The 26,213-nt window shown below is 47.9% G+C and overlaps 1 protein-coding gene across 10 annotated transcripts; it reads left to right on the top strand.

Moving 5' to 3' along the window:
• Positions 1–203: 203 nt before the first annotated feature.
• On the top strand, positions 204–24,312 carry PFKFB2 (6-phosphofructo-2-kinase/fructose-2,6-biphosphatase 2). 10 transcript variants are annotated; one of them, XM_077902308.1, is made up of 17 exons: positions 206–361; positions 957–1,092; positions 1,693–1,800; positions 7,237–7,362; positions 7,868–7,964; positions 8,398–8,464; positions 8,594–8,668; positions 9,030–9,086; positions 9,972–10,096; positions 11,873–12,080; positions 12,526–12,672; positions 13,302–13,406; positions 14,114–14,243; positions 14,981–15,043; positions 15,507–15,571; positions 16,206–16,385; positions 22,276–24,312. In XM_077902308.1, the coding sequence occupies exons 3-17, from the start codon at positions 1,713–1,715 to the stop codon at positions 22,306–22,308; spliced, it is 1,566 nt and encodes a 521-aa protein (XP_077758434.1). In that variant the 5' UTR covers positions 206–361; positions 957–1,092; positions 1,693–1,712; the 3' UTR covers positions 22,309–24,312. The 10 variants fall into 10 exon arrangements, 9 of the variants coding, with proteins under 9 accessions (XP_077758435.1, XP_077758433.1, XP_077758434.1 ...); XR_013382378.1 differs by having other exon boundaries at positions 207–361; positions 1,693–1,803; positions 16,206–22,067; XM_077902302.1 differs by having other exon boundaries at positions 207–361; positions 1,693–1,803.
• The last annotated feature ends 1,901 nt before the right edge of the window (positions 24,313–26,213 follow it).

Below are 26,213 nucleotides of genomic sequence, written 5' to 3'. Positions count from 1 at the left end.
AGGTCCCCCCGGGGTCCAGGGAGGAAAGCGTTAACCCCGCAAGGCTTCCCGGTTGCTAAAAAGTCCCAGCCCCTCCCGACGTCTGTTCCGTTCACTCTCGCGAGAGGAAGCCACCCGCCCCCCCCCCCCGCGGCCCGTCTCCCGGGGGGCGGGGCGTCGTCCTGGTCGGCCCCGCCCCCAGCCCTGGGAGTTGCCTAGCAACGACGCAACGCACCTCCCCGGTGCGGGGACGCTCGGGAGCTCGCGAGCCCCGGGCTGCGCGGTTTCTCCTTCCACCTTCCGCGGCCGCCGTCCGCGGCTGCGATCGGAGCCCCGCCCCGGGGAGCCTGCGGCCGCCGGATTGGCGGATGAGCCTCTCCAGGTGAGGACCGACGCCAGGGTGGCGGAGCCTGGCCGGGGCACGTGATGTGCCGGCTCCCGTCCGCGGCGTCCCGGGGCCGGGGCCGGGGCCGGGGACGGGGCCGGAGCCGGGGCCGGGGCCACTGCCGGGGGGAGCTGCGGAGGGCTCCGAGGGTGAGCGGCTGCCGCGCCGCAGGGCCCGGGGCGGGGCGGGGCGGGGGAGGGGGCGGCGGCTGGTGCCTTGGCTCGGAGGGTTGGTGCGGTCCGCGGAAGAACCGTGCAGGGTGCTCGGAGCAGTAGGACCTTTGGTCCCCACGCGCTGCCTGTCTGGCTGCGGGGCGTGAGCACGAGGCTCGCCCACCCCAGCTGGGAGTCACGGCTTCGCATTCAGCAGGTGACCTTGGGGAAGTCATTTACCACCTCTTGGCTCCCCAGTGTTCCTTACAGACTGCGAGCCGAGGGGCAGGTGGGGAGACGGTGCAGAGCAAGGGCTGGAGGGTGGGAACCCCGGAGGAGAGATGACGATGACGCGCCGGGGTCGTCACCGGGGCCGGGCACAGCTTTTCCATCAGGGACCGTGTTTGAGCTCCCCCCCCACTTCTCCCGTTTTTTGGCAGGACTGAATCCTGCCCTTGGACTGCAATGACTGACTTCACAATCACGAACTCGACCTATCTCTGCAGCCCATTCGCACACCCTTGACTTCTTGACTCGTGCCGCTCTTCTCCCCAGCTCCGAAAACGAGAATCTGAGGTCAGGAAGGAATGTGGATGAGCCACTTCATTTGATTGAATTCCGTCTTTCAACCTGTACATTTTGGGCGAAAGTAACAATGGTAGCCACCTATGCCTTGCCGAAGTATTATTAGGAGGATTGAAGGAGCCAATTTATGTAAATGTAACTCCCAAGTCAGCATTAAAAGGGGAAGGTTCTAGTGCAACGGAGTTTACAGATGAAGAAACAGGGCTAAGGAGGACTTATCTAGGGGCATCGGAGCTACTAACCCGGAGCAAGAGGGCTGAACTTGATTCTTGGCCCAAGGTTCTTTTTTTTTTTTTTTTTAACAACCCCTTTTTAAAAAAAAATGTTTTTAAAGATTGTATTTATTTATGGGAGACATAGAGAGAGAGGTAGAGACACAGGCAGAGGGAGGAGCAGGCTCCATGCAGGGAGCCCGACGTGGGACTCCATCCAGGTCTCCAGGATCACGCCCTGGGCTGAAGGCAGGCTCTAAACTGCTGAGCCACCCAGGGATCCCCTTGGCCCAAGATTCTTTCACTGCTCTGCACCTGTCCTCTTCACTGAGTCTCTTGAGGGATGTCTCCTTCCTTACATTCCTTTTGTCCCTTTCAGACATCTCCGGAAGTGCTGCCATGTCTGGGAATATTGAATCTTCCTCGGAACAGAACAACAACAGCTATGAAACCAAAACCTCCAATCTTCGAATGTCAGAGAAGAAATGTTGTGAGTCTGGGGAAACAGGAGGGGGGCTGCTCCCTCCCGGGATTTTTCTCTTAGGGCTATAGTTGTAATGCTAGATTTTGATACATGGTGGGAGAGAGAATTCTTTGATATGGGAACTTAAAACCCAAGTCTACCAGGGGAATTTCTTGTCTGAAATGAGTAGGCCCAGTGAAATGTCTGTCACTGGGGCCAGACTGCTGGTATATCCCCACATTTTCTTACTGCTTTCTCTAGCTGTCTCGTAGGGGGATCTGCACACTTGATTGATGTTGAAAGTTACCCACACAGAGATTAAGGCAGAGTGGCAGGTGCGGGGATTACTTAGGGCTGATACTGTTAACAGTTTCCCTTTATTTTGGGGCCATGTTTTGTGAGGGTGCTGCACACTGCAGAAATTGCGGGTAAAAGCCAGTAGTAGTTAATTTTGACAGGCCTCAGGAGAGTCAGGTTCTGACATCTGATCTCTCACTGTGACTTGGGCACCCTGTTTTCCCACTGGGCTAGCCTTTGCACTTTGCAAGCTGCCTTTCCTGCAGGTTCATTCCTCTGGAGACAGGTTTCACTGAGACAGTTTCCATGCCAGTTCTATAAACAGAGACAGCAGGTGGGTTTGCATAGAAATGAAACATCGTTTCTTCTCCCTCTGCATCTGAGTTCCTAATCCTCATTTATAGACTGTATGGCCAAAAGGTCCTAGGCAACTGGTCCCTACAGTTTCTGGGGACCCTCCAGGAATGCTAACCCTTGCCCTTGCTTCCAGATGTACCTTTCCTTTGGAACCCTGTCAGTCCATTCTCACGTCAGCAGTCCTGTATACAGCAAGTGGAAATAGCCGACCAGAATAAGACCTGGAAAATCAATCCTGTCATGATCAAGTCTTTCCCCAGAGTCTCAACCTTGATGTCATGTCCTTGTCAGTCTCGTGATTGATGATGATAATCTGTTTTCATCTATCACTAATGAAGCTTGCTGGGCTTTGTGCTGCGACAGAGGCAGCTTGTTTGGATGTGATACGGGGGTTGGCACATCTGCACGATTAGGGTCTCCTTCCTCTACCAGGGCAGGAAGCCAGGTACTGAGTGCAAGACCCCATGAAAGAAAACTAGGATAGCATGATGTTTGAGTGCAGCCCTTGGAGTTGGACTGCCTGGGTTTGAATCCTTGTTTTACTACTTTCTAGCTGCATGCCCTTGAACAAGTTGCTTATCCTCTCTGCGCCTTAGTATGCCTACTTATAAAATAAGTAAGATGCTAATAGGGCCTCCCCGAAGAGCAATGTGAGAACTAAATGAGTAAATATAAGTAAGCACTTAGAAGAGTGTTTATAGAGCGAAAGCGTATTATTTTTCACTGGTGACTTTTCGTTGCATATGAATTGAATCGTACTGTAAATGCCGTGCTGGGAGCTAACCATTTAAAAGAGCCCTATGAAGGATTAGATTTTCAGTAAAGAATGTTTTCTCCTCTAGACAATACTGTAACCCAGATTTGGGAGTACTAAAGAGAGCTGCATTTGTGTTATTGGAACACTTGATTCAAAAGGTTATAGAGTGCAGGTGGCAACCTGGACTGCACAGTGTCCAGCGTCAGCTTTATTCTCCACAAAAACCTGCTATGTGCCATTCAAACTCTTCTGCAGTTTTTCTGCCTTGAGGGCTCTTGATAGTCAAGGAGACAGTAATCCCAGGTCTCCCCTTTTGATCCTCTAGACCCTGATTCCTGCTCCGTGCTCTGATTTCTCCTCTCCAAACTCCATCCTCTTCGCCCCCACTAGAAGCATCTGGGTTGTCCTGACTCCACCATCATTCATTTACTCTCTCTCTTCCCCCCTCATGGGTTGGACTGGGAGACTGCTGCAGCCAAATTCAAAGGAGAAAAAGGTGTTTATTTCCTTCTCTCCATCGCCTGCCTGGGTGTTGGAGCAGGCTCCCCTGGTTGTGCTCACACCTAGCAATTGCTTTATTAATAGCTCAGCCGTTATCCCCTTGCTGCCAATTACACCTTGTTGGCTAACTTCACTCAGAGAAGGACTGGAGAAGGACTTCAGGGAGCCAAAACCTCCCAAAGGAGCGTTACTGGAACATCAGCGAGTGGTTGCTGGCAGAGGTTCCTTTAAGGTGCTCAGATAGACTGGTTTCAGGCACCTCAGGAATTAGGCAGGTGGGGGCAGGGGTGAGTGTATACATGCTTTTCTTTGTTTCTTTTATTCTATGGGATTTTGAGTAGGTCCGAAACAGCTTCCCATGTGTACCTTTCCTCATTTACAAAAGCAAGACATGTTTGTGAAAAATTCAAACAAAACAAAGTGAAAAGTAAAAAAATCTCCCACAATTTCTCCTGTCCTTAAGTTTGATTTTTCTGACATCTTCTGGTGTATCCTGTTAATGAAAATAGATTCACACTGCATATATTCTGTTCTGCTGCAATTTTCCTTTTTTTGTTTCTTTAAAAAAACAAACAAAAAAAACCTTACTATATCATGGGGTTTTCCTTGTGTTTGTAAATCCAGATTTACCTCTTTCTGCATAGTATAGCATTTTATGGGTAGGCCAGCTTCCTTCCTTATGGACATTTGAATTGCCCTGTTTCCGGTTTCCCACCATCACAAACAGTGCTGCAGGAGCATCCTTGCACAGAAAGCTGCATGTTTGCACCAGCAACTTTTCCTTTAGATGTAATAGGAGGAAAGACAATTGAAATGTTGATCAATATTGCTAATCTATTCTCCTAAAAAGGTCTATATTGTTAGGTATTCTTAATATTTCAAAGTGCATGGATGGAAATCAGCATTGTCACCTAGAGCTGCAACGTTAACTTTCTCAGTGTTTAGCCACAGAACTTGGTTATTTCATGCCTATCAGTCAAATAGTAGGAGATAATTAGCAGTTTTATGACGTCTCATGAATGGAAAAAATACAAATGCAACACATTTTAATCAGCTTGCGTATTTCAAAAATATTGGGCCTGTTTAGAACAAACAGTGGAAGAAAGCCTTGTTCACCAAAAGGCTGGGAACCACTGACCTACTAGAGCACCCTTCAGGATTAGATTAGAGAGCATAGTCATGCTCACCACATGGCTCCCTTCGCCAGGTGCTGACGAGATCTGGTGGCTGGGGCTGATGGGGCAGTCACGAAACCAGGAGTCCGGTCAGAGCCCTGACCTTGACTTTCTACTGTGGAATTGTGGGCCAAGCTCTTCACTTGCCTGGGTTTGTTTCTGTTTGTAGGAGGGAAGTTCCCAAGCCCTCAGTTCCTCTAAGTATGTTCGGGAGGCAGAGCCAAGTTTGAGAAAGTGAATTAAATCTTGTGTAAAGAAGGTAGGAGAGCGTTTCAGGCTTTCCATTATATGCCAAGAGGTAGGTTATATTGTCTCAAATGAATCAGCTTGAACTATCTACTGTTCAAATTAAGGTGGCAGTGGTTTTGTTTTGTAACAGGCAGGACAGAACGTTCCTAGTTTTGTCAACGTGGCAGTTTGAGATGGGAAGTGAGTTTTAGTTTTGTACTCTGAAAAACGAGAAGCCCGGAGGTGGGCGGTGTGGTGCCTTGGGGAGTCCTTAGGGACCCTGGTTTTCTTTTGCTCTTAGCATTCTCTCTTCAGTTAGGTAAACATGCAGCAGCTGGTCCAATGTTCAGCTTCAGAGCAGCTCCCGAGCATCAGTTCATTTTTAGCTGTAGGGGAGAGCAAGAGGACCTTTGTGGGGAAGTGCCTAATGGGCTGGAAGTTGTGGACAAAGCAGACCCAGAAATGCAGGTAATGAGGCAGATCATGAGGGATTGAGCAGAGTGTGGTGCTGAGCTGGAGAAAGTGAAGATTCATGAGGACTGTACTGCTGACACCCGAGGCAGCTTTCCCCGGGCAGACCTGTCGGGTCAGAGATCAGGGGTTCACATGAGCTGAGGCTGCCGGCTGATGTTTGCCTGCCTTCGTGCTCCCTGTTTGGACACAGATGAAAATCACTTACGTTGCTCTTTACCTGCTCTGGAGGAGTCCCTGCCCACTCCCAGGAAGTTTCCATGTGGGCCACGGGTGAAGGACCAAAGGCCAAGTCCTCTGACCTGGAGTCCGCGCATCCACTCCTCCCTCAGCACTGGGGCCACTCGTTGGTTTCTGGGTACTTGTTGCCCCACATCCCCAGGAAACGCTCTTCCTTCCGAGGTCAACTATAGGTCCTTCTGCCCGCTTCTCCAGTGAGATGAGATCTGTTGAAAATGACTTTCCCATGCAAGTACCTCAGCTTTACTGAATGGTTTCTTAGCTTCACAGGGTCACCTTGTCCCAGAGCAGAGAAGCAGCAGCAATCTGCAGGACACCCTCCGGAAAGCAGTGCTGGGAAGTGGAAAGCGAAGGCCATTCTTTCTCCCTCCCATCCCTGGGCAGGGCCTCCCCTCACAGGAGCCCACAGAGCCTGAGTCCTCCTTACCCAACCTCAGTTTGGGTGCTGGCCCCAGGAAAGTGGGCAGCCGCAATGGAGGCCCCTCTCCTCCCACCCCTCTGTGGCAGGATGGGCAGGGAGGAACCAGCCCCTGTTGAGCAAGCTGCGGAGGAGGCACAAGCTCTGGATTCTAATGCCAGCGCTTCCATGACTCATCCTGTAGCCTTAGGCAAGTCACTTGACCATCTAGGTTGCCCTGCCTGTCGAGTGAGCCCTAGCTCTGTACGTGAGCGTTCCTGAAATAAATCTCGTAAGGAAGGATGGATGAGTGGCTGTTCCTGCTTTTAAATGTCTTGTTTTCACATGGCCAATGAGGCCGACTGGCCATGATGCCCTTATAGGCTATCTTTACTGTGAAGCTTCCGGAGGTCTACTCATAGACCTCAGGACACAGATAGAACTTGTGTCAAGTAGGGTTTGCCACAGTCTGCACTATGGTTTAGAAATTCTGGCTTAAGCTTGTCTTGAGCACAAAGGCCAGAACGGCTTGAGACCAGGCCCTTTTTACAGTGGGCAAGCTAGTTCTTGCCCATGGCTCTGAAGGGATAGATGGGATCCTCAGGATAGAAACTCTGTTGGACCTATTGTAGGAGTCAGGCTGGCTCATCACTGGAGAATCTCCAGGCACAAGGCGTGCCTCCACAGCCCTATTGTTCTTGTGTTATTAGATATTTTTATGTTAAGGAAGGTGCCGTGGTTCTTAATCTTTCCATCCTTGCCACATTTGCCTCTCTTTCCACCTTAGGTACCTCTGTGGAGACTTTGTCCATGTTGGGAAGACATGTCTTGGTTGGGTACTTGGAAATTTATATGACCTTTTAGTTTTCTTTTAGGAGGTTGATCTGATAGCTCTTCTATTTGCCATCCCAGTCCTCCCCCTGGCTTTACTGAGGTGTATGAAGATTAAATGAGGTTATGGTCTATAAGTTCCTAGCCCAGGGCACAAACCTTCCGCAGCCCCTAAGCCATTCAGTTCTGTTCTCTTTCCATTCTAGCGTGGGCATCTTATATGACCAACTCCCCAACTCTCATCGTTATGATTGGCTTGCCAGCCCGGGGCAAAACCTATGTGTCTAAGAAACTCACACGCTACCTCAACTGGATTGGGGTGCCCACCAAAGGTAGGTGCAGGTCATTTATTCCTTGGGAAGGGAAAGGACTAGTTCTTGGGCCTCCCAGGCCTTTGGGAGACTCACTCTCCTTGGCATCAGGATTACAGGGTGCTCCTGGAAGAAATAGTAGTTGATTCCTGATTTACTAGATTTATTCTCTGTTTATAGACTTGTTTTCTCTTGGCCTGGGTGGACTGCCCTAGTTTTGAAGGCATGCCTTTGACGGTATAGGGCTTTACGTCCTTCTATATCATCTTGTCTAATCCTAGTAGTACTACTGTGAAATAGCCAAAGTGGCTGAGGAAATTGAAACTCAGACAGTTTAAGACTTGTTCAAGGTCTAATAAGCCTGAACTTGATTCTAACTTGACTCTTAAATCTGGTATTGTTCCCAACGTACCATGGTGCTTTTTTTTTTTCATTTCCTTGGCCACTCTGACGTTAGATCAAGAAGTCCCCTTTGGTGGGGCCATTGTATTATTTCACTGCTGAAGGCTGTTGGTGTCATCTGCAGTGTTTAATCTTGGGGTATATCGACGTGAAGCAGTCAAGTCCTATAAGTCCTACGACTTCTTCCGACACGACAATGAGGAGGCCATGAAGATCCGCAAGTGAGTCTTCTTAGGCCTGACCTCCCAGCCACCTCTTTCTCTGCCATCATAAGACTGGATGTTGCAGGGCTTGGGTTTTCCTTTCACTAAATATTCAGTAAGATCAGTGGGAATTTGAACTGGAAATTATTTGGTGGACAGGTCACATTGGGCTTAGGTACGTAGAAGAACAGGCTCAGGGAGATGCATGTATGTTTGCAGAGTAAACCTATAGAGGGATACCTTATATGCATGGGGCAGGGGAAGGGGAAAGATCTAGGCTGGTCCAAAAACAGTGGGGAAGTTGAAAAGTCTAGTTAGGGGAAAATTTTGACCACAGGGAAAACCAGGAGGGAAGGCACGTGACTCCCCCAGCAGCCCAGTGGTTCGTGTCTCTGGCTGTGCCTGAACTTACCTGGCACTACCCTTATGATGTCCTCTGTTCTGATGGCAGACAGTGTGCTTTGGTGGCGCTGGAAGATGTGAAGGCGTATCTTACTGAGGAGAACGGGCAGATTGCTGTAAGCCTTCCCTGCTTCTTCCCCATCTTGATCTCCATCCAAGAGATTGCACAGCCTCACGTTAGGTCTGCCTTGGTGGGATTGCAGTTCTCCTAGCCTACTCATCTACTTCGTGGCCTCTCTTCCCAGGTGTTCGATGCCACCAATACCACCAGGGAGAGGAGGGACATGATTTTGAGCTTTGCCAAGGAGAATTCCTTCAAGGTAGGATCTGGCTCCATGCTGGAGGAAAGGGATGAGTGGAGGTGGGGAGTCAGGAGGGACGTGCGGATCTGACTCTGGCGGGTGAGGACTGGATTGGCTATCCGCTTTGCTTCTCTTGGGGAATACCCCCACTCCTTGAGTGTTTTCTTTCAGGTCCTTTCTCAGCCCCTTAGCCTGTATGTCTGAGGCCTGGGGGATGTGGTAAGAGCTACTTCTGAATGAAGAGGCCTTGAAGGCCACATCCATGAAAGAAAATCCTGGGGGCTGTGGTGGCTGCAGTGGGGCAGGCGTGAACATAGGCTGTTAATGCACAGCCTGGGCATTTTTGGCTCATTTATCACCGCCTTCTCTCCCTGGCCAGGTATTCTTTGTGGAATCTGTCTGCGATGATCCTGATGTCATTGCTGCTAACATCCTGGTAGGTGACACCCCTTGCATACCATCTCCTGTCCTTTCTCCCTTGGGTTATGTGTATGTTGGTGGGTGATAGGGGGAGAGTCTGCTGGGTAATGAAAGAAAGAAAGAAAGAGACCCGGTTAACAGTGCAGGGTGATCTTTTTGATCTTCCAGAGCAACATTTTAGACTTCCACGTTCTTCCCTTAGGAGAAGAAACTGAGACTTTGAGGAATAAAGGAAGAATGGGCTGTATTTGAAGCCAAGACTTAGACTGTAGGAGTTTTGGTTCTGTTTTCTGGGGATTAGCTGGATGCTGAGACCTGGGGATGTCTTCAGAGTAGATTAGTCTCTTCATTGTCAGGGCCACCATGCAGGAAAGTGCTCTGCCCACTGACTGTCAGTGCTCTATGCCCTGAGTGCCTCATGCCCTGTCCGGTCACGGTATAAACCAGTGCCCATCTGATGGGTTGTACTGTGCTATGTAGACCTGGTATCATGTAGTGCTCTCCTAGCAGTGTGGGAACTTGGACACGTCTAAGAAGAGGCACCTGGTCCAAGTCAGGCGTGCCACTTCATGCACCCTATTCAGAGTGACCGTACGGAGAAATTGAAACCCATTCTGTGTCCCTAGCAGGACCCATAAAGGGATTGGGGCCCAGGAGCAGTTTGAGCTGTGTGACTGTCTCAGTCCTTCAGCCAAGGGCAGGCACATGACTCCCAGTTGTCTTTCCTTTCTTGGTTGCCAGGGTCACAGGACCGGGAGGGGGTGCTCAGTAAACAAGGACTGCCAGCGCGCCAGCAAAAGGGCCCTTCTATGGACTTCCTTCTCTTTATTTAGCATTGGCTGTTTGCAGGAGGGCTGTTAAGGGCACACCTCTGACCAGGCCCTACTCTCCCTGATTCCAGGAGGTAAAGGTGTCAAGCCCGGACTACCCTGAAAGGAACAGGGAGAATGTGATGGAGGACTTCCTAAAGAGAATCGAGTGCTACAAAGTCACCTACCGACCCCTTGACCCAGACAACTATGACAAGTAAGGTTTGAGGCCACGGTTTGAAGGGCCTGAGGCAGGGGTCTCGCTTGAGAAAAGAGCCTTCCTCCCTCTGTCCGCATACTTTCTGCTGACCATCCAGGCCTGTAATGTTTCCATCATTCCAGAGAAACAAGGTATGGATTTGTGGCTTCTGTGTAGGTTGCATCTTATACTCGCACAGTGAAGTGTCTTCTATCGTCAGTTCTTCCTCTCTGTCCTCTAAAACAGGATTTCTCAGTCTCTGCACTGCTGACATTTTGAGCCAGCTTATTCTTTGTTACAGCCCTTGGGGGCCCGGTAGGATGTCCAGCAGCATCCCTGGCCTCTGCTCACTAGCTGTCAGTAACACTCCCAACCCGCGATGACCCAAGATGTTTTCAGGTGTTGCCATGTGTCCCTGAGGAGCAAAATCAGTAGTTCGGATCTAGGGTGTTGTAGAGATGCGTCATCAGCTTTTGATCAATTTTAAAGTTTATTGTGTGTATGTGTATGTATTTATACTCTACATATATGTACTATATATATATATACACACACATTACAGTGTAACATACATTAATGTAGAAGTACACATATTACACTTGGAATAGTAACAGTAAAAATGTATGTTTATGTAAAATGTACAGTACAAATATATATATATATAATGTTATGTATAATTGCACATGATACAAATGTAAGTAAAAATGTAACAAACATATATAAATGTTATATATAAAATGTGTGTATGTATGTACAGATAGGTGTGTATGTATATACGCACGCATATGTATATAAAGCATGTAAAGTCCTTAAGAACATGCCTGGCTCATCAGAAATGTCTGATGGGGTGCCAGCCATTATTAATGTGGTAGTGTCTGTTGGCAACACAGTCCTCAGTGTGGGTTAACTTGGTGTGTGTGAGATGTAAGAGCCATAGTAAAATGACAAATCCATGTTGAAGATGGTGAGAAAAGCGTGCATAGTTCTGTGTTCCGGGGTGTCAGTGGTCTGCTCAATATTTTGTGTCTTTTAAGTTCCTTCAAGTCAATTGCCCAGAATGTTAGTATTGGGAGGTGTTCCTTCCTACAGAGGTTGAAACCATTGTTCTAGAAATGGTGTAATAGTATATTCTTCTACATTGAAGCCCTATGTAGGAAAACATTCTAGAATAGAACAGTGTGTGTAGATTTATAGATAGTATTTCTGATGATAGCGTTTGGGTGATTTTTGTTCGCATCATTCCACCTTTTTTTGAAAGTTTTTTTTGGAATATGCATTTATTATTTTTACAGTGAGAGAAATTCTCTGATGACGCAACCACTGTGGAAGTACCTCTGAGAGAGGCTTGATTAGGTGGATGCAGGGGATGTGTAGAGATCTCTAAGATTCTGCAGAGATCTTGCTTGCCTGTGATGCTGTCCCCGGGCCGGGTCTTGACTGCCTCACATGGGGGTTGTGCTTCTCACTAAAATTTAGGGTTAGCAAAATTGTGAGGTCACCTAGCCTAGCTCTTGAGGGAAAGCCTGGATTCTTCATATCATACTTACCTACACTACATGGCATACCATAGGCACTGAAGAAGTGGTAGGTTGGCCAGAAGTTTGGGACATCTTACCTCCTCGGGTCCGAGGTATAATCTCTTACTGCTTGGTTCCTTACATGGGGATCAACTCTGACAGGAGAGGAGGAAGAGGGGCCTTGAGCCCACAAGTCATTGTGGGAATCCTTCCCTTCCTGCTGTTCTCCTCAAATTATCAATCTCACAGGTTCTCTCTTTCTCCTGCTCTGTCCTAGGGATCTTTCTTTCATCAAGGTGATAAATGTGGGCCAGCGATTTTTAGTGAACAGAGTCCAGGACTACATCCAGAGCAAGATCGTCTACTACCTCATGAATATCCACGTGCAGCCTCGTACCATTTACCTTTGCCGGCATGGAGAGAGCGAATTCAACCTCTTGGGGAAGATTGGGGGTGACTCTGGCCTCTCGGCTCGGGGAAAACAGGTGAGACGTTCAGCAGTAGGCTGGATTTCCCAGGCTTAGAGTTGGAGGAAGGGCATGGTGGAGGTCCTCTCTCTTATCCCCTTCCTTCTTCCTAAATCCCATTGGGGCTTAGACCGTAGTTTCAGATGGTCAAGCAAATGCTGAAGACCTCTTCTCATCCACTCATTCTGGCTGTGTTGTAATATGGTAACTTGGGAACCACTTCTGCTGTTAATTCAACCGTCAGTTATTTATTGGGCACGACTTGTATGCTTAGCACAGTACAGGATGCTCCAGTGGAAGTTCATTTCCTCTTGGGTTTATCATAACTGTGTAGCACTTTTTGGATTTTGATCATGGTCCTACATATCATCCTTTACAGGCCGAGTTAGCAATTGTGAGTGTATGTGTGTATGCGCGCACGCACCTGTTTCTCTCCTTTGAAAATTTCTATCTCCAACCTCAGTTTGCCCAGGCTTTAAGGAAGTTTCTGGAGGAACAGGAGATAGCAGACCTCAAAGTGTGGACGAGCCAGCTAAAGAGGACTATCCAGACCGCTGAATCCCTGGGTGTGACCTATGAGCAGTGGAAGATTCTGAACGAGATCGATGCTGTGAGTAGGAACTCTGATGGCTACAAAGCCAGTAAGAGTCTCATATTCCAGCAAGAGCCCTCAGAAGTCATGATATGGGCGGTTTGACCTAGAAGACTAGAACTACCAGGTAGCACCTGTGCCAGTGACGGTTCTGTGACCTAGGCCCCCTGGCACCTGGGGAGAATGCAGCTCCATTTGGTTCCCTTGTATTTTTTTCTCTTGGGAAGAAGAAATAGCTGACAATTCACTTCTTTAATTTCTGCTTAGAAAACTCCTTTCCAATTTTTGGCTTCCCCGTCCTTGAACACAAAAGCAAGCATTTCTTTTTCTTTTTTTCCTCTGTACTCTTAACGCCTTCTGCAAGAATTTTCTTGTCCCTTCAGTTTCTTCTCCTCCCTGCTTCCTGATCCCTTTATCCTGCTGACTTTTCTCGGACCTTTAACTTCTCTGAAGAGTCCGAGCAAGTGGCAGCATAAACTGGAGATGCCACATCCTCTGTGCAGTGGCCCTCCTCCTGCTAGTCCCAGCCGCCCAGGCAAGGACCTGGCACAGTGCCTGGTGCGCAGTAAGATTCCTGCTGGGATTCCTCAGTTTGGGTGGGCCGCAGGGGCTGGCCTCCCTCCTGCAGCCCGTGTGGCTCCCTGCAGGGCGTGTGCGAGGAGATGACCTATGCACAGATTGAGAAGCAGTACCCGGACGAGTTCGCTCTTCGAGATCAAGAGAAATACCTGTATCGGTACCCTGGTGGGGAGGTGAGGTTTCTCCTCATGTGGGGCGACTGCTTTAACTTGGGGGAAGGATCGGGTGGGAGGTGGGGGGTCTAGAAAGGGTAGTCAAGGCATCATGTAGTTTCGTCCTCTGGCCTTTGGGTCACATTTAATTCAGCTTAGACAGTCGAATGTCTCTCCGGGGAAGAGAGTGCCAGGATGTCTTCTGTGTTGATTAGTTGTAGAATCAACATCTTTTTTTTTTTTTTTTTACTTTTTTTTTCTTCATTGCACTCCCTAGGTCCCACCCCCACCCAAGCAGGCATAGGCTCGAGTAAATATATGGGGGATGAATGATTTCCCTGTCACCTTTTGTGTTTGAGGCTGTTGGCTGGCCTGAGCGACTTCATAGCTAGAGCCAATGGGAGAGGTTCTGGAAACCCCTAGGAGCCTCTCCTTGCCTCACGCACTGCCTGTTCGTCTGTGGGAAGGAAATATAAGACACAGGCTGAATTCACATTTCCTCTTTTTGACCTGTAGTTTTCTTGACCTGACTCTTACTCTTGAGAGGTCTGAGTATTCTCAAGGGATCCCAGGGCTGGGGGAGTTAGCCGGCGACTCGAAGTCGCTGAATCTCCAGGAGGAAAGCCAGCTGGGGAAGGAGAAGTGGCCTCTTGACTCTGGAGCCAGCTACCGCCTTGGCTGCCAGCCTGAGCCTGGCCTTCTACCAGTCTGCCTCACTTCCCCCACAGTCCTACCAGGACCTGGTGCAGCGGCTGGAGCCCGTCATCATGGAGCTGGAGCGCCAGGGCAACGTCCTCGTCATCTCCCACCAGGCTGTCATGCGCTGCCTGCTGGCCTACTTCTTGGACAAGGGTGCAGGTGACATTTGAGGAAAGGGCCAGGGGACACATTTATGGGGAGGGGCCTGGATTCGGGATGGCAACCGAACCTCCCCCTCTTCTACTCAAATTGGAGTGCATTCTTCCGGCAGCAGTGTGGGGCTCCCAGCAGCCACCGCGCCAACTACTTGCTGAATTTACTCCTTTGGTACAAAAGCCCCCAGTGGAGAGTGGCTGCTGCTGGAGCTCCTTCATCCAGCTTGGCTAAAGGGCCGGCGTCAAGCTGACTCTCTTGGCAGAATCAGAAAAGTGGTTGAATATTCCCGGCTTGTTTGGCTGTAAGGAGGGCCGTGTCTTAGAAGCATCTTCATCCTTTGGATGCAGCACAGGATAGTTTCTGGGTAGAACTGTAAGGAAGTTGCTGGCTTTTCTGCCCCTGCCCCTTCCCTTTCTCCTCTATCTGAGCTGCTGGGAAGCCTGAGGATTGGGCCTTCGGGACACCCAGGGGGCCACAGTCTGTGCTTCCACCGGGTCCTGGCTTCTGCACTTGTTCCTGTTCTGCTGCATGGAAAAATCTAAAATGGACGGATGTTAGCCTCTCAGTAGCTTGGGCAGCTTCTTGGTGGCCATCCTGATCATTGTCTGGGGTTTAGGGGTGGAGTTGTACAACCCGGGGTCAAGGTAAAGACAACCCCGCAAGCTCCTTAGATTTCCCCACCGACTTGACCTTACGACGCGGTACTGAGAGACTTCTCTCCCCTGCCTTTCTGCTTTCAGATGAGCTACCGTACTTGAGGTGCCCTCTCCATACCATCTTCAAACTTACTCCTGTGGCCTACGGTAACCATAAGCTTGGCGGCTGCTGGGCGGGGTGGGGGAATTGAAGAAAGTCAGGCTGTTTGAATCTTCTCTAGAAGCCTGCCATCACCCCTGTGTACCAGAGGAATTGCATCAGTGCCTTCCATTTTTGAAAGGATGTATGGGGGGGCGCCTGGGTGGCTCAGTCGGTGAGGCGTCTGACTTCGTCTCGGGTCATGATCTCGGGGGACCTGGAATCCCACTGCGAGTCGGGCTCTGCGCCTAGCCAGGACTGCTGCTCCCTCTGCCCCTCCCCCTTTTGTGTGAGAGCTCACGTGTGCATGTGCATGTCCTGTCTCTAATAAATGAATAAAATCTTTTAGAAAAGGGATATATATGTGTGTTTGGGAATATATACATTCTTATGTGGTATGTTTCTCACACTGAAACTAAATATTTTTTGGAGCTTTTTTCCTGAAGGCCTTTCTCTTTCCTGTTTCCCCAGGATGCAAAGTGGAAACAATTAAACTCAATGTGGAGGCTGTGAACACTCACCGCGACAAGCCAGCTGTAAGTATTTTCCCACAGATGATCGTGCAGGCTCCCTGCCACCTTTAGTCTTTGAACCTTTGACATCACAAGACTGGGGTTTTGTTCACGTACAAAAGGAAGACAACATCCAGAATTCATGTCCTATGTAGTCTGCTTACTTCCAAAAGGAAGAGATGTTGGAATTAATGGCTTTTTAAATTAGTACCTCTTTCATGAGTTTTAACTTTGAAAGTTGGCTCCTGGAAATCCAGTTAAGTATGGCAGGTGTTTGGCCGAAGTGAGATACAGATCCCCGCCCCCGGGAGTGCTCCCTTTAGAAAGTAGGATCCAGAGGAGCCTGTAAGGTGGGGTCAGGAGGTATAGGGTTTGTTCCTAGGTGTGTCCTGATAATTCGTGTGATCTTAAATAAGACCCTTCCTTTCATGGACCCTCCTTCCTCCTCTGGAGTATGATACTCAAGGAGCTTCTCCTTCTACAACCCTTAGTGTCCTGGGACTTAGCGATAAGGCCATGGCCCATGTCTTATGAGAGACTCTCTCTGCAGAGGAGCAGGAGTGGAGAAAACTGTTGTGGTTACAAGCATTATTTAACCTTTATGAGTGAGCTTTTGGCTTGGCTTTCATTTGTGTGGTGTCCCTCCATTTCCAATCAGAACAACTTCCCCAAGAACCAAACCCCTGTAAGGATGAGAAGGAACAGCTTTACGCCTCTGTCCAGTTCGAATACAATAAGGCGTCCAAGAAATTACAGTGTTGGGAGCCGGCCCCTCAAGCCCCTCAGCCCTCTCCGTGCCCTGGACACGCAAGAAGGGGCCGACCAGCCGAAGACCCAAGTCAGCATTCCGGTGGTGTAACCGTGTGTCCCCTCCAGGCTTGGCCTCCTGCCCTTGTCACTAAGCACCAAGGAGTCATTTAACTTCCAGCCCCTACCCCCAGTGCTCCACCACGGATCTTAACACAGACGTGAGCTCACGTGTTTCCAGACCAATCTTAGCTGTTCTCCAGTGTGAAACATGTCCCCGCCCAGGGGCCATTTGACCAGTGGGTATTTCAGGACACGTCCTCATTTGGGGTGGTCTGGAGAAGGAGGAAAAGGGATACGCTCCCCTGGGTGCTTAGCATAGCTGGGTCTGAGGTTAAGCCTGCCCCGTAGACTTGGTTCTTGTCCCTGGTGTCTAAACCCCTAACGTCCTTGTGTTGGTAAAGTGGGGGGTGGGGCGGAGGGGGATGCAGAAGCCCATTTTTCCTTCACCTTTGTCTCTTCGAAGTGTGCTCTACTCACAGTCCTTACTTGCCTGCTTTGTGCCCCCCCTCGCTCACCTCCCCTTTGGATTGTCCGGTGTGGTGCATGGCATTGTCGTCGTGGTGTCTGTGGAGCAGGGGAGGGGTGGCCAGAGAGAAGTCTAGGCTCTGTTGATGCTCTCGGCAGGGGGCCTCAATGGATCCAGACTGGGGGAGCTTTTTTTTTTCCCCTCTCCTTTCCTCTCAAGCCAGGTCCTGAAAGGGTCAGTCTAGGCTGTAGAACATCCACAGATGCTCTGGAGCCTGCAAGTGGACGTAGGGTGAGAGTACGTGCCTCCTTTCCTGAGAACCAGTCCTGAATCTACGAGGCCCTGGGGGCAGTTGGCTCTGAGTGTGTGCAAAATGTCTTGGTTGGTATTTTTCACTTCAAAAGCCAGGCATAGGTTGTTTTGGCAGCTGTAGAGTGAGGTTTAGGTGAAGGGGACATTCTCTAGCTCTTGCAGGTCTCTTGTAGGGCAGCCATGCCTATTTTTCCAGTGGCTCCCAGCTTTGCCATCCACAGCAACTTTCCTGCCGAGGCCAGTGACCTCTGGGGCTGTGTAGGACAGAGTTAGGTTAAAGAGTCACCAGTGATGCTGGCATTGCTCAAGGCAGACAGCAGGGAAGAGGTCACTAGAGCTTATTTTCCTGGAATTTTCAACACTCCACTTTAGATTAAAAAAATTTTGCATGAGCAATGTTGTTGTTGTTGTTGTTTTCTCCTAAATCTGGGAGAGGCCTGATGATGAACTTAATCTTCTCACGGGTGTATTCTTTCTTCCATCTTAATGTCCTGGAGTCTTTGGGACCCTGAGGGGTCTAGCTCTGAGTTGTCTGGAATTGCCTATTTGCTTCTGTCATTTTATTTTCTCCGCAGGGTTAAACAGGAAATGTTTAGAGCAGGGGATTCTTAGCTCCTTGGTGGCCCTCCAATTGTGCATATAAAACATGAACATATGTGCAGTCTTCTGAGAGGGAAGTCCCGATTTCTCATGAGATTTTTATAAGTGATGGGATGAATCCACACCTTAAAGTTATCAATTTGTCATTCAGAGGAAACCGGCAAGAGCCAGTGAGCTTTAGGCCAAGGGTGTTTTTGTTTGCTAATAGAAGACCTTTTGTCATGGTTCTCATCTAGGAGCATTCATTCGAATCTTCTTTAGAATTTTTTTTTTTAAAGATTTATTTATTTATGATAGACATAGAGAGAGGCAGAGACACAGGCAGAGGGAGAAGCAGGCTCCATGCAGGGAGCCTGATGCGGGACTCGATCCCGGGACTCCAGGATCGCGCCCTGGGCCAAAGGCAGGTGCTAAGCTGCTGAGCCATCCAGGGTTTCCCCCCCCCCCCCCTTTAGATGGTAAAGGTTATCATCACAAGCAGCTGACTTGTGACCTGGAGTCCTTTATTCTTACATCCCGAGTAGGACATCACAGTGTTTCCAAAAAGGTTGCATGCCTAGCTTCTGCCCCTCGTTGCATCTAAGCTGCCGTACAGCTTTGCCGTTACATTCCGTGTACGTAGGGTCTTCGTGAGGGCTTCGGGCTGGGTGGGAGGCAGTGATGATGGTAGAGGACAGGGAAGTAGAAGAGAAGGTTCTTGCCCTGAAGAAGGTTATTTTGAAGACAGGTTATATAATTATAACAAATGAACGTTTGTGAAAGAGCAACACCTTGAGTCTGTAAGTGTGGACATCAAAGTGGAGTTTAGATTACTTCTGGCTTTTCTCTTGTCCTGTGAGACTAAAGGGGGTAGGAGGTGAGAATCCTCCTCCCGCAGGTGGGGATGAGATGTGATCTAGGCACAAGGTGGGGCACTTTTACAAGCCCTGGTGGAACCTGAGTGGCTGGCAGCACCCTTAGGCCAAATGGTTATTCATTCAAGTCTTTTTTTTTTTTTTTTCCTGCTGTGCACTAAGAAAATTCAGAGCTAATGAATGACAAGCAGGAGCATTTTGATCCAAAGACTTTGGATCTGAGCTGTGCATACTCTTAGAGGAGGATTCTCCAGCGCACGAGCCTTGTGTTACCCTTTTTGTGAACCCCAGCGTGAGACACAGGTTGCCAGGATGTCCTCTGTGGCCCTCAGCCTGCTCCTCGTTTCTCCACCCTCCCCCGTGCTAGTTTGCTTCCCCCAAAGGGAGAGCCCGAGGTGACACAAGAAATTAAGATACGAGAAATTAGAACTTGACGGTAGTGAGGCTCTCGACACCCTTCAGGTTTTAGAGCAAGATCCCTCCAGAGAAGTTTGAGCAGCAAGAAGCCAGGAGAATAGAGCGGAACAGAGCTCTTGCTCCACATTTCAGAGACACTCGGCTTCCTGCCCTTTCTCTCCTCTTCTTCCTTTCTTACTGGAACATGTGTTAGTTGTATCTACACGTTACCATAATCACGTCTAGATCACAGATCGTACAAAGAAAGGAGGGGTCCCAGAGCACCTTTTGCTGAGGCTTTCAAGTTTCATTGTGGGAGAAATAAGGGAAGGCTTTAGCCTGTTTAAATTATTTAATCTAGTAAATGGGGAAAGGAAAATCCCTGTATATTTTATTTTCTTGTTTGGAAGCTGAATGATGAATTTCGTGACAGACTTGAAAGAGGAATCTGAAGCAGATTTAGGGAACTAGCTTCTCTTGTTTCTTAACTCTCAAATTAGAATTTAGTTCGTAATCTGTATTGCCTTTGGTTTGGTTTGATTTTGATAAGGAGAGTGTTTTACATTTAGCCCCAAAGTAGAGTAAGAAAATCTTTTAAGAACATTGCATTGTGCTGTTGGGTCTGTCCTATCTTGTTGTCTCAGGGTTGGTTGGTTGGTTGTTCCCCCCCAAGAAGTTAGAGTTAGGAATACAATGTGTCTGTATTCCCAGGCTGAATGGATGAGTGTTTCCTGTGATGTTCTGGGTGCTCCTCTTTGTAACCCACAAACGGATCTACAGTGGCACCAGCATTCTCAAGAAACTTGACATAACTGTGGAAATAAATCCATCTTACGGTTGTTCTCTGAGTAGGAGGTCTAGGTTCTGGAGAAACCCATTGGGGTAGCCAAAGGACAGGGGGAAGAAAGTCTAATGATTGAGGGACCGTGTCTGGGTTATACAGTCTTACGGACATTCCATTGTCTGTGCTGAGTTCAGAAGCCATGTTGTGTTTGTTTTCCAGAAATTTGACCAATTTACCCAGGTTTCCTAGCATACATTTTGACTTGGTCATGTTTTAAAAATTTTAATTTTAAAAAGATCTAACAGTTGAGCCAGGTTGCAGCATTGGCAGGATGGATCTCTGACTTCCCAGGAATTTAATTTAGACGCCTGGTGTCTAGAAGACTGTATCTCGCGATAACAATATGCTGGCTGACTGGCTGGCGGACTCCAGTAGGTTTCTTGTCATCCAACAGTCTGTTTGCTGATTGTACCCTTTAGTAGCAGATGCGTATTACTAGAATTCTGTGTCTGTCGCATGTGTCCTTCAACAAAAGGACGTAAACACTCCACATGTTTTTTCAGGGGGAAGTTCTGTATACTATGATTTTTAATAGACATTTCATTTAGGGTAGCAGCCAAATTCTCATCATTTTGTAGCAAACGAAGATTGAACATCACTTGTGTATAATGTTTTGTGAACTCAGCGAAGGAGATGCCTGCTCAAAGCCTGAAATTGTTACCTCTGCCTGCATTCATTCCACTCACTCACCCACTTGTAGGCACGACTTGCCTTTCACCAGCGGCTGCTGACCCTGCTGTGTCCTCAGCTTCCCTGTCCCGGGATACAGCAGTGGATAATGCTGTTGTTTTCTGTCTCCCATGCATCTAGCTCTTACTCTAATAAATAAAAATGCAAAGGAAATTTTACATTTAAAAATGGATTTTAAGAGGTGGCAAAAGTATTCTTTCCAATCAGCCTTTCACTGGGGACCTAGGACCAATATCTATCAACTCAATGTTTTTGTATCTGAATTGCTTGTGTACATTTCTTTTTTATTGTGTTGAAATAACAAAATCAACTCGTCTGATACGGTGATGGTTTTACTGTGGCAAAAGCAAAGGACTGATCACCAGCTGTGCCCCTTGGAGGGAATAGGAAATGGTTGAAGGGAACGGACTGAATTGGGAACTCATGTACTAGAGTTATCCTGCGGATTTTCTAGGCACAGCTCTGGTGAAACAGTAATGTGAGTCCTTACCAGCATTCTGATTTAATGTGGTGACATGATATCAAAATATGCACTCAGATCCACAGAAGGTGTGTATAACTATATTTGAAATGTGCTTTTGTGTGTATGTGTGTGTGTGTGTGTGTGTATAGAACGGGTAAATAAAATCGTTGAGTAACTTGAACCTATCAGAAGGCTTCTGGGTTTTTTGTTTTGTATTTTGAGTTGTGTTCTCCATCCACTCCCCCACCTCCAAAACTATGTGCTGCTGCTCCATGATTGAGCTCAGACTCGTGAAAGCCAGTTGGCAGCATGACTGGATTCCTTGGTGTGGGCATGGCTCTCTTCCACCACCTTCTGGGAAGGATGGGTAGTAGGACATTATGGAAGGCACGTGAACTCCGGTAGAAGCTGTGTGTACGTTTTTGGCACCTCTTTAAGAATTAAGAAAAAATTGCCTTTGCCTACACTGTACTATGACTCCCGTTAGCAACATGTAACTCATTATTGTAAAGAAAAAAAGGTGGAGATCTCTTAGAATTTAGTGGGCTGCCCCTTCTAGAACATGACCTGCCTGTTTCTAAAAACCTTGCAGTCAACAGAATGAAATGGCATTAAACTTCTGGGACAGGAAATACAGGTGGAAGTGTGTCACCGCCTGGCGCCTCATTCCCTGTTAGCCTCACGAGGAGCAGGAACTCATTAGCCATGCAGACTCTCGGCCCTGTCATCGGAATCCTCATCTTCATAGGCTTATTACCAAGTGATTCACATGCAAATTTAACACTTGGGATTCACTGCTCTAGGGGGAAGAGTTCCTCACAAAACGTTCAGCCCCAGCTTCTGGGAAGAAGCTGATCTCTGCCCTGACGGATTTCGGATTTCGGAAGGGACCATAGAGAGCCTCCTCAGAAGCCGAGGAGCCTCTGACTGCAGTGCCATTTTGTCACCATGGTCTTTTGGTTGATAGCAGCCTACATGCTCTCCTTTTTAACCACAGGGCTTCCCACAGCCTCTGCCTCCTATCTTGGGTATATAGCTTATGGTCTAGGTCTGGAAGCAGTGCCTGATCCAACAAGGTCACAAAGGTTGGTTTCTCAGGGAAAGAAGCCCCTGACTGTGCTGTCGGAGTTTGGTAAACGGTCAAGGGGAGCACAACAGAGGGTCCATGCATGTGTGTGTAGACGTGGGGTCATGGGCAGTGGGGGGGCCAGTGCAAAGGAGGGGAGGGGAGGGATTCTTGTGTTTTGTCCTTTGTCGGTGTGGTGTAATGGCTCTGTCTCTCTTCCCCTCTAGCTCCCAGGCGGAAACTGGGTTGGCTGTGCTTAGGCACTCACTCCCCTTCAGCGCCCCTCACCCCGCTTTGCCGATGACGTGAAGGCCGAGGCCAGACCTCTCTGAGATCTACTACTGCAGAGCCTGGGGATGCCAGCTCCACGGGGGCTCCATCAGGAAGTTAAGCTGGGATTGGACATTCGGGGCCACCAAAATGAGGCCTGGAAAAACATTACATTTCTTCCCCTCGGGCCTAATGGGAATGTCTGTTACACAGGAAGACTTGACTTCCCTGTGCCTCAAAACATCCAACAGCCTGAGCCGATGAGTTTGTATTATCTCTGCTGGGGTGTGAGCCCAGTTGGCCAGTCTTGTTCTGTTTCTGTATTTCACTTCTCACCTGCGATTGTATCCCTGGCTGCCTATTCTTTTCTGAAATGTGAATGCACCTCTTGAGATGTGTTTCCAAGGGGAGGGCTGCACTGCCGCAAGCCTGTTCTGTGCTGTGAGAGCTGGTCTCTGCATCCCTTCCAGGCTCGCGGGCGCGCACACAACGGATGCATGCTAGCAGTCCCTTTTTGTCACATTGGAAACGAGACAAACTCACCAGGTGAATAGCGGGTATCTGAGAAATTCAGTCCCTGAATTGTCTCTTCTGCGGTGATGGAAGAGCAGTCTCAGTCAGCCTTCTTGTCATTAGAGAAGTTTTTCCTTGTTCCAGGCCCCATAAGGGTAGGATCATCCTGACTGCAAGGCTCCCCAGAACGAGTACCCATCGTCAAAGTTCCTGTTTCACAAGTAGCTACATCCAGTATTTTCTACTGGATGCTGTGTCCCCTCATAGCTGCAGAGGGCTAGGTCATCCTCTACCAGTTGGGAATGAGGGCTGGAGAGAAAGGTAGGGTGCCGTTGACATTACCTGAAGAATGAAAGAGGGTTCCTTGGGAGTTCTTGCTTCACAACCAGTGCAGGGGGACATGACTTTCTGTGGGGTCTGTCTCTAAGAAAGCAGCTGGTTCTGATGCCTACCTCCTAGCTAATTGTCACTATTGGGTCTGCTGGTCTCTTACGCAGACCTCTTATGTAGGTGTCTTATGCTGGGAGAGCCAAGTCCTTGGTGCATCCATCATTTGGTTTCCTGTGAAGTTAAGCCAGGTAGTTCTCTAGAGCAATGTGATTCTCTGTCAATGTGATTTAAATATGTCACAACTCCAAAGGAGGGTATGGAAGCTCCAAAGGATAAAGATAAGCAAAATCCTTTTTTTTTTTTTTTTTTTTTTTTTTTTTTTTTTTAAGAATAGTAAGTTTTTAGCTTTCTAAATACTTTTTTCCTTTCATGCAGATACCCACTTGCTGGGCAAGAGGGTAAGTAAAGAGAAAGGTAATGAAATGCAGCTTTTAATGGTTCTTTTATACTGTGGATGATACAGGGCTCTGTTACCTAAGATGTGATGAGCTGAGCTGCAGGCAGTTCAGCATCCAGCAACCAGGAGCTTATTTTATACGCACAAAGCTGCCTTCAGAAAGGCTCCTGACTCTGCTCTGTAGCAGGGGCTTTTCATTTGGCCGCTCGTAGCGTGCGGTACTGTGATGATTTTGTTCTTGTGATGCAGGTTTCTTTCTGCATCTGAACGCAATGCCTGTTGATAATCAGATAATGTTTTTATTTAGCTATTTATTCATCCATGTGAGATACTTTTAAATCCCGTAGTAGTGTCTGCATGTATGTTGATCGGAATGTTAGATAATTGGTGTTGTATGTTTTTCGGTAGAAATTTAGGGAGGTTGAGATTTTAAGTCTGATGTCCATAGTATTACCTTAAATTAAATTTCCAGGGTCTAGGTACCTGCCTTCTGAAAAGGATGACAACTACGGTAGGGCACAGTGGATTTCTTTTGAATATTTTTCTTTCTGATTGATTTGTATTATAAGTATCAGCCAAGAGATGCATTTCTCTGGTGAGAAGTTTATCTCCTGGATAAATAAAAATCATGCTAAAATACGTCAGTAATATGTATTGCTTTGTAATAAGAAATAAAAGTTATTTTTAATTTAAAGATGTAATTACTTTTTGAAATCACAAAATAGGATAGCATTTGGTGCATTAAACATACAAAATGTTAATAACATTGTGCAAAATGTCTTTAAAACTAGCTTCTTTAAAGTGATTCTCAAATTTTTAGATCATATATATGTATATTTCAAGCTAGTGTTTGAACTGGTCCTTTATTAAGTTACATTAGCATTTCAAAATGATTAAGAGTGAGATCATTATTGCCATGTAATTACTGACATTCTGGAGCTTTTAAAAATTTATTTAACAAATATTTAATGACCACCTCTTGGTTGCCATGCACTGAGTAAAACCCAGTCCCCGTCCTCTGACCTTGGAAAGCTCTCCAAGCACTTTTGCGAGTGTTATCTGACCCAGCGGTCAAGCCATCGTTCGTAGAAGGATAAGCATGTCTGGGATCATTCTTATTTCACGTAGGTGAATGAATGCCTCCGTTAAGTGACTTACCTCAACACTGATGGATTTTTTTGTCAAATTCCATACTCAGAACAGGGTAAATGGTAAGATGTGTAATAGTGAGGGTCCAACAAACCTATAACTACTATTTTTAAATGTAGCTAGAATTTTAATCAAGACACCAGTATTAGGATATGACTCAGGAAGTCTCCAGTGTTGGGTGACGGTCATTATTTGCCTTATTTCTGTAGACTTAATTATTTCCTCATGTCATCAGCCTCTCCAGGATCTTACTGGGGACTTTGTGAGGAGGCCAGCCTCACTAGCTTGGCCTGGTAAGTGACAACCCCACAGGCACGTCCCATGGCAGTCCAGCAGTCGCCCATCACCATGCTTTTCAGCCTTGAAGTATCCACGCCATCCAACCTACATTCATTGTCTTGAGCTCATCTGAGAATTTGACAAAAGCTAAGGCCTCTCTTCCCCCACCCCAAAAAGATAGATGCATATAAGTTCTGCGTACAGTGGAGCGGGAGTCATGACCTCAGGGTAGCAAAGCAGGAACTAGATGATAATGTACACACACACACACATACACCATGTCCCTTTCTTTGACATTAAAAAAAAATCTTTTTTTAAGCAGAGGGGAAGAATATGTGGGATTCTGAAATGCTTACTTTTTTAAAATTGGACATTGTAGGCTATTCAGGAATTTGAATGGATTATAACAGGATAGAATCACTAACGGGGGGGGGAGTCTGCGGGGGGGGCAATATTTTCTCCACAACCTCAAGGCACGGAGCACGTATGTTCTTGTCAAGCCAGTGCCACACCGTTCCAGTCACCACAGGCGGAACACCTCACTTGCGGGCTCCCTTCTAAATGCCCAAGGGCACCCAGATTCCCTCCTGGTGGTGTGCTGTGCAGTACCTTCCCTGTGAAAACTGGTCGCTTTCGAGAGACAAACTGCTCTTGGCAGTTGAGTAATTCCACCAGCACGAGAACCCTTGGGAAGAGCCTTCCAGAGCTTATAGGGCCTCGCCTCAACACCGGCAGTGCCTTCCCCAAGTGTTCAGCCCACTTTCAGGGAATAGCTTCTTTATCCCTTTGGATTTTCTTTGTTAGTGATCCTCTTTCCTCATCGTTCACATTCAGTTTTCATTTGCCAGAGTGTCTCCTCTTCTGCCCGTTGCCTTTTCAGAATTTGTGGGTGGGGAGGGAAACAGTCTGTGGGCACAATGTAAGAAAGCCTATTACAATTATTTCCCGAGTTTCAACTCCTGGGTCCTTTTGCTCAAACCGTGGTAGACCTTCCCTTTGCTTGCATTGGTCAGTGATTCAGATCAGCAAGTGAAGGTGCTGGCAAACCCAGAAGAGCAGCAGCTTTTATGTGACAGATTACTCTGGTCTCACTGAGGTGTGGAGAGGAGCAGCCCCGGGCCGGAAAGCTGCTTCCTCAGTCACCAGGACCTTCCGTCCTGCAGTCCT

This window comes from Canis aureus, chromosome 6 (assembly GCF_053574225.1).
Source record: "Canis aureus isolate CA01 chromosome 6, VMU_Caureus_v.1.0, whole genome shotgun sequence".
Classification (NCBI taxonomy): Eukaryota; Metazoa; Chordata; class Mammalia; order Carnivora; family Canidae; genus Canis; species Canis aureus.
The sequence above is the reverse complement of the archived record's forward strand: the minus strand, read 5'-3'. Positions and strand labels throughout refer to the sequence as shown.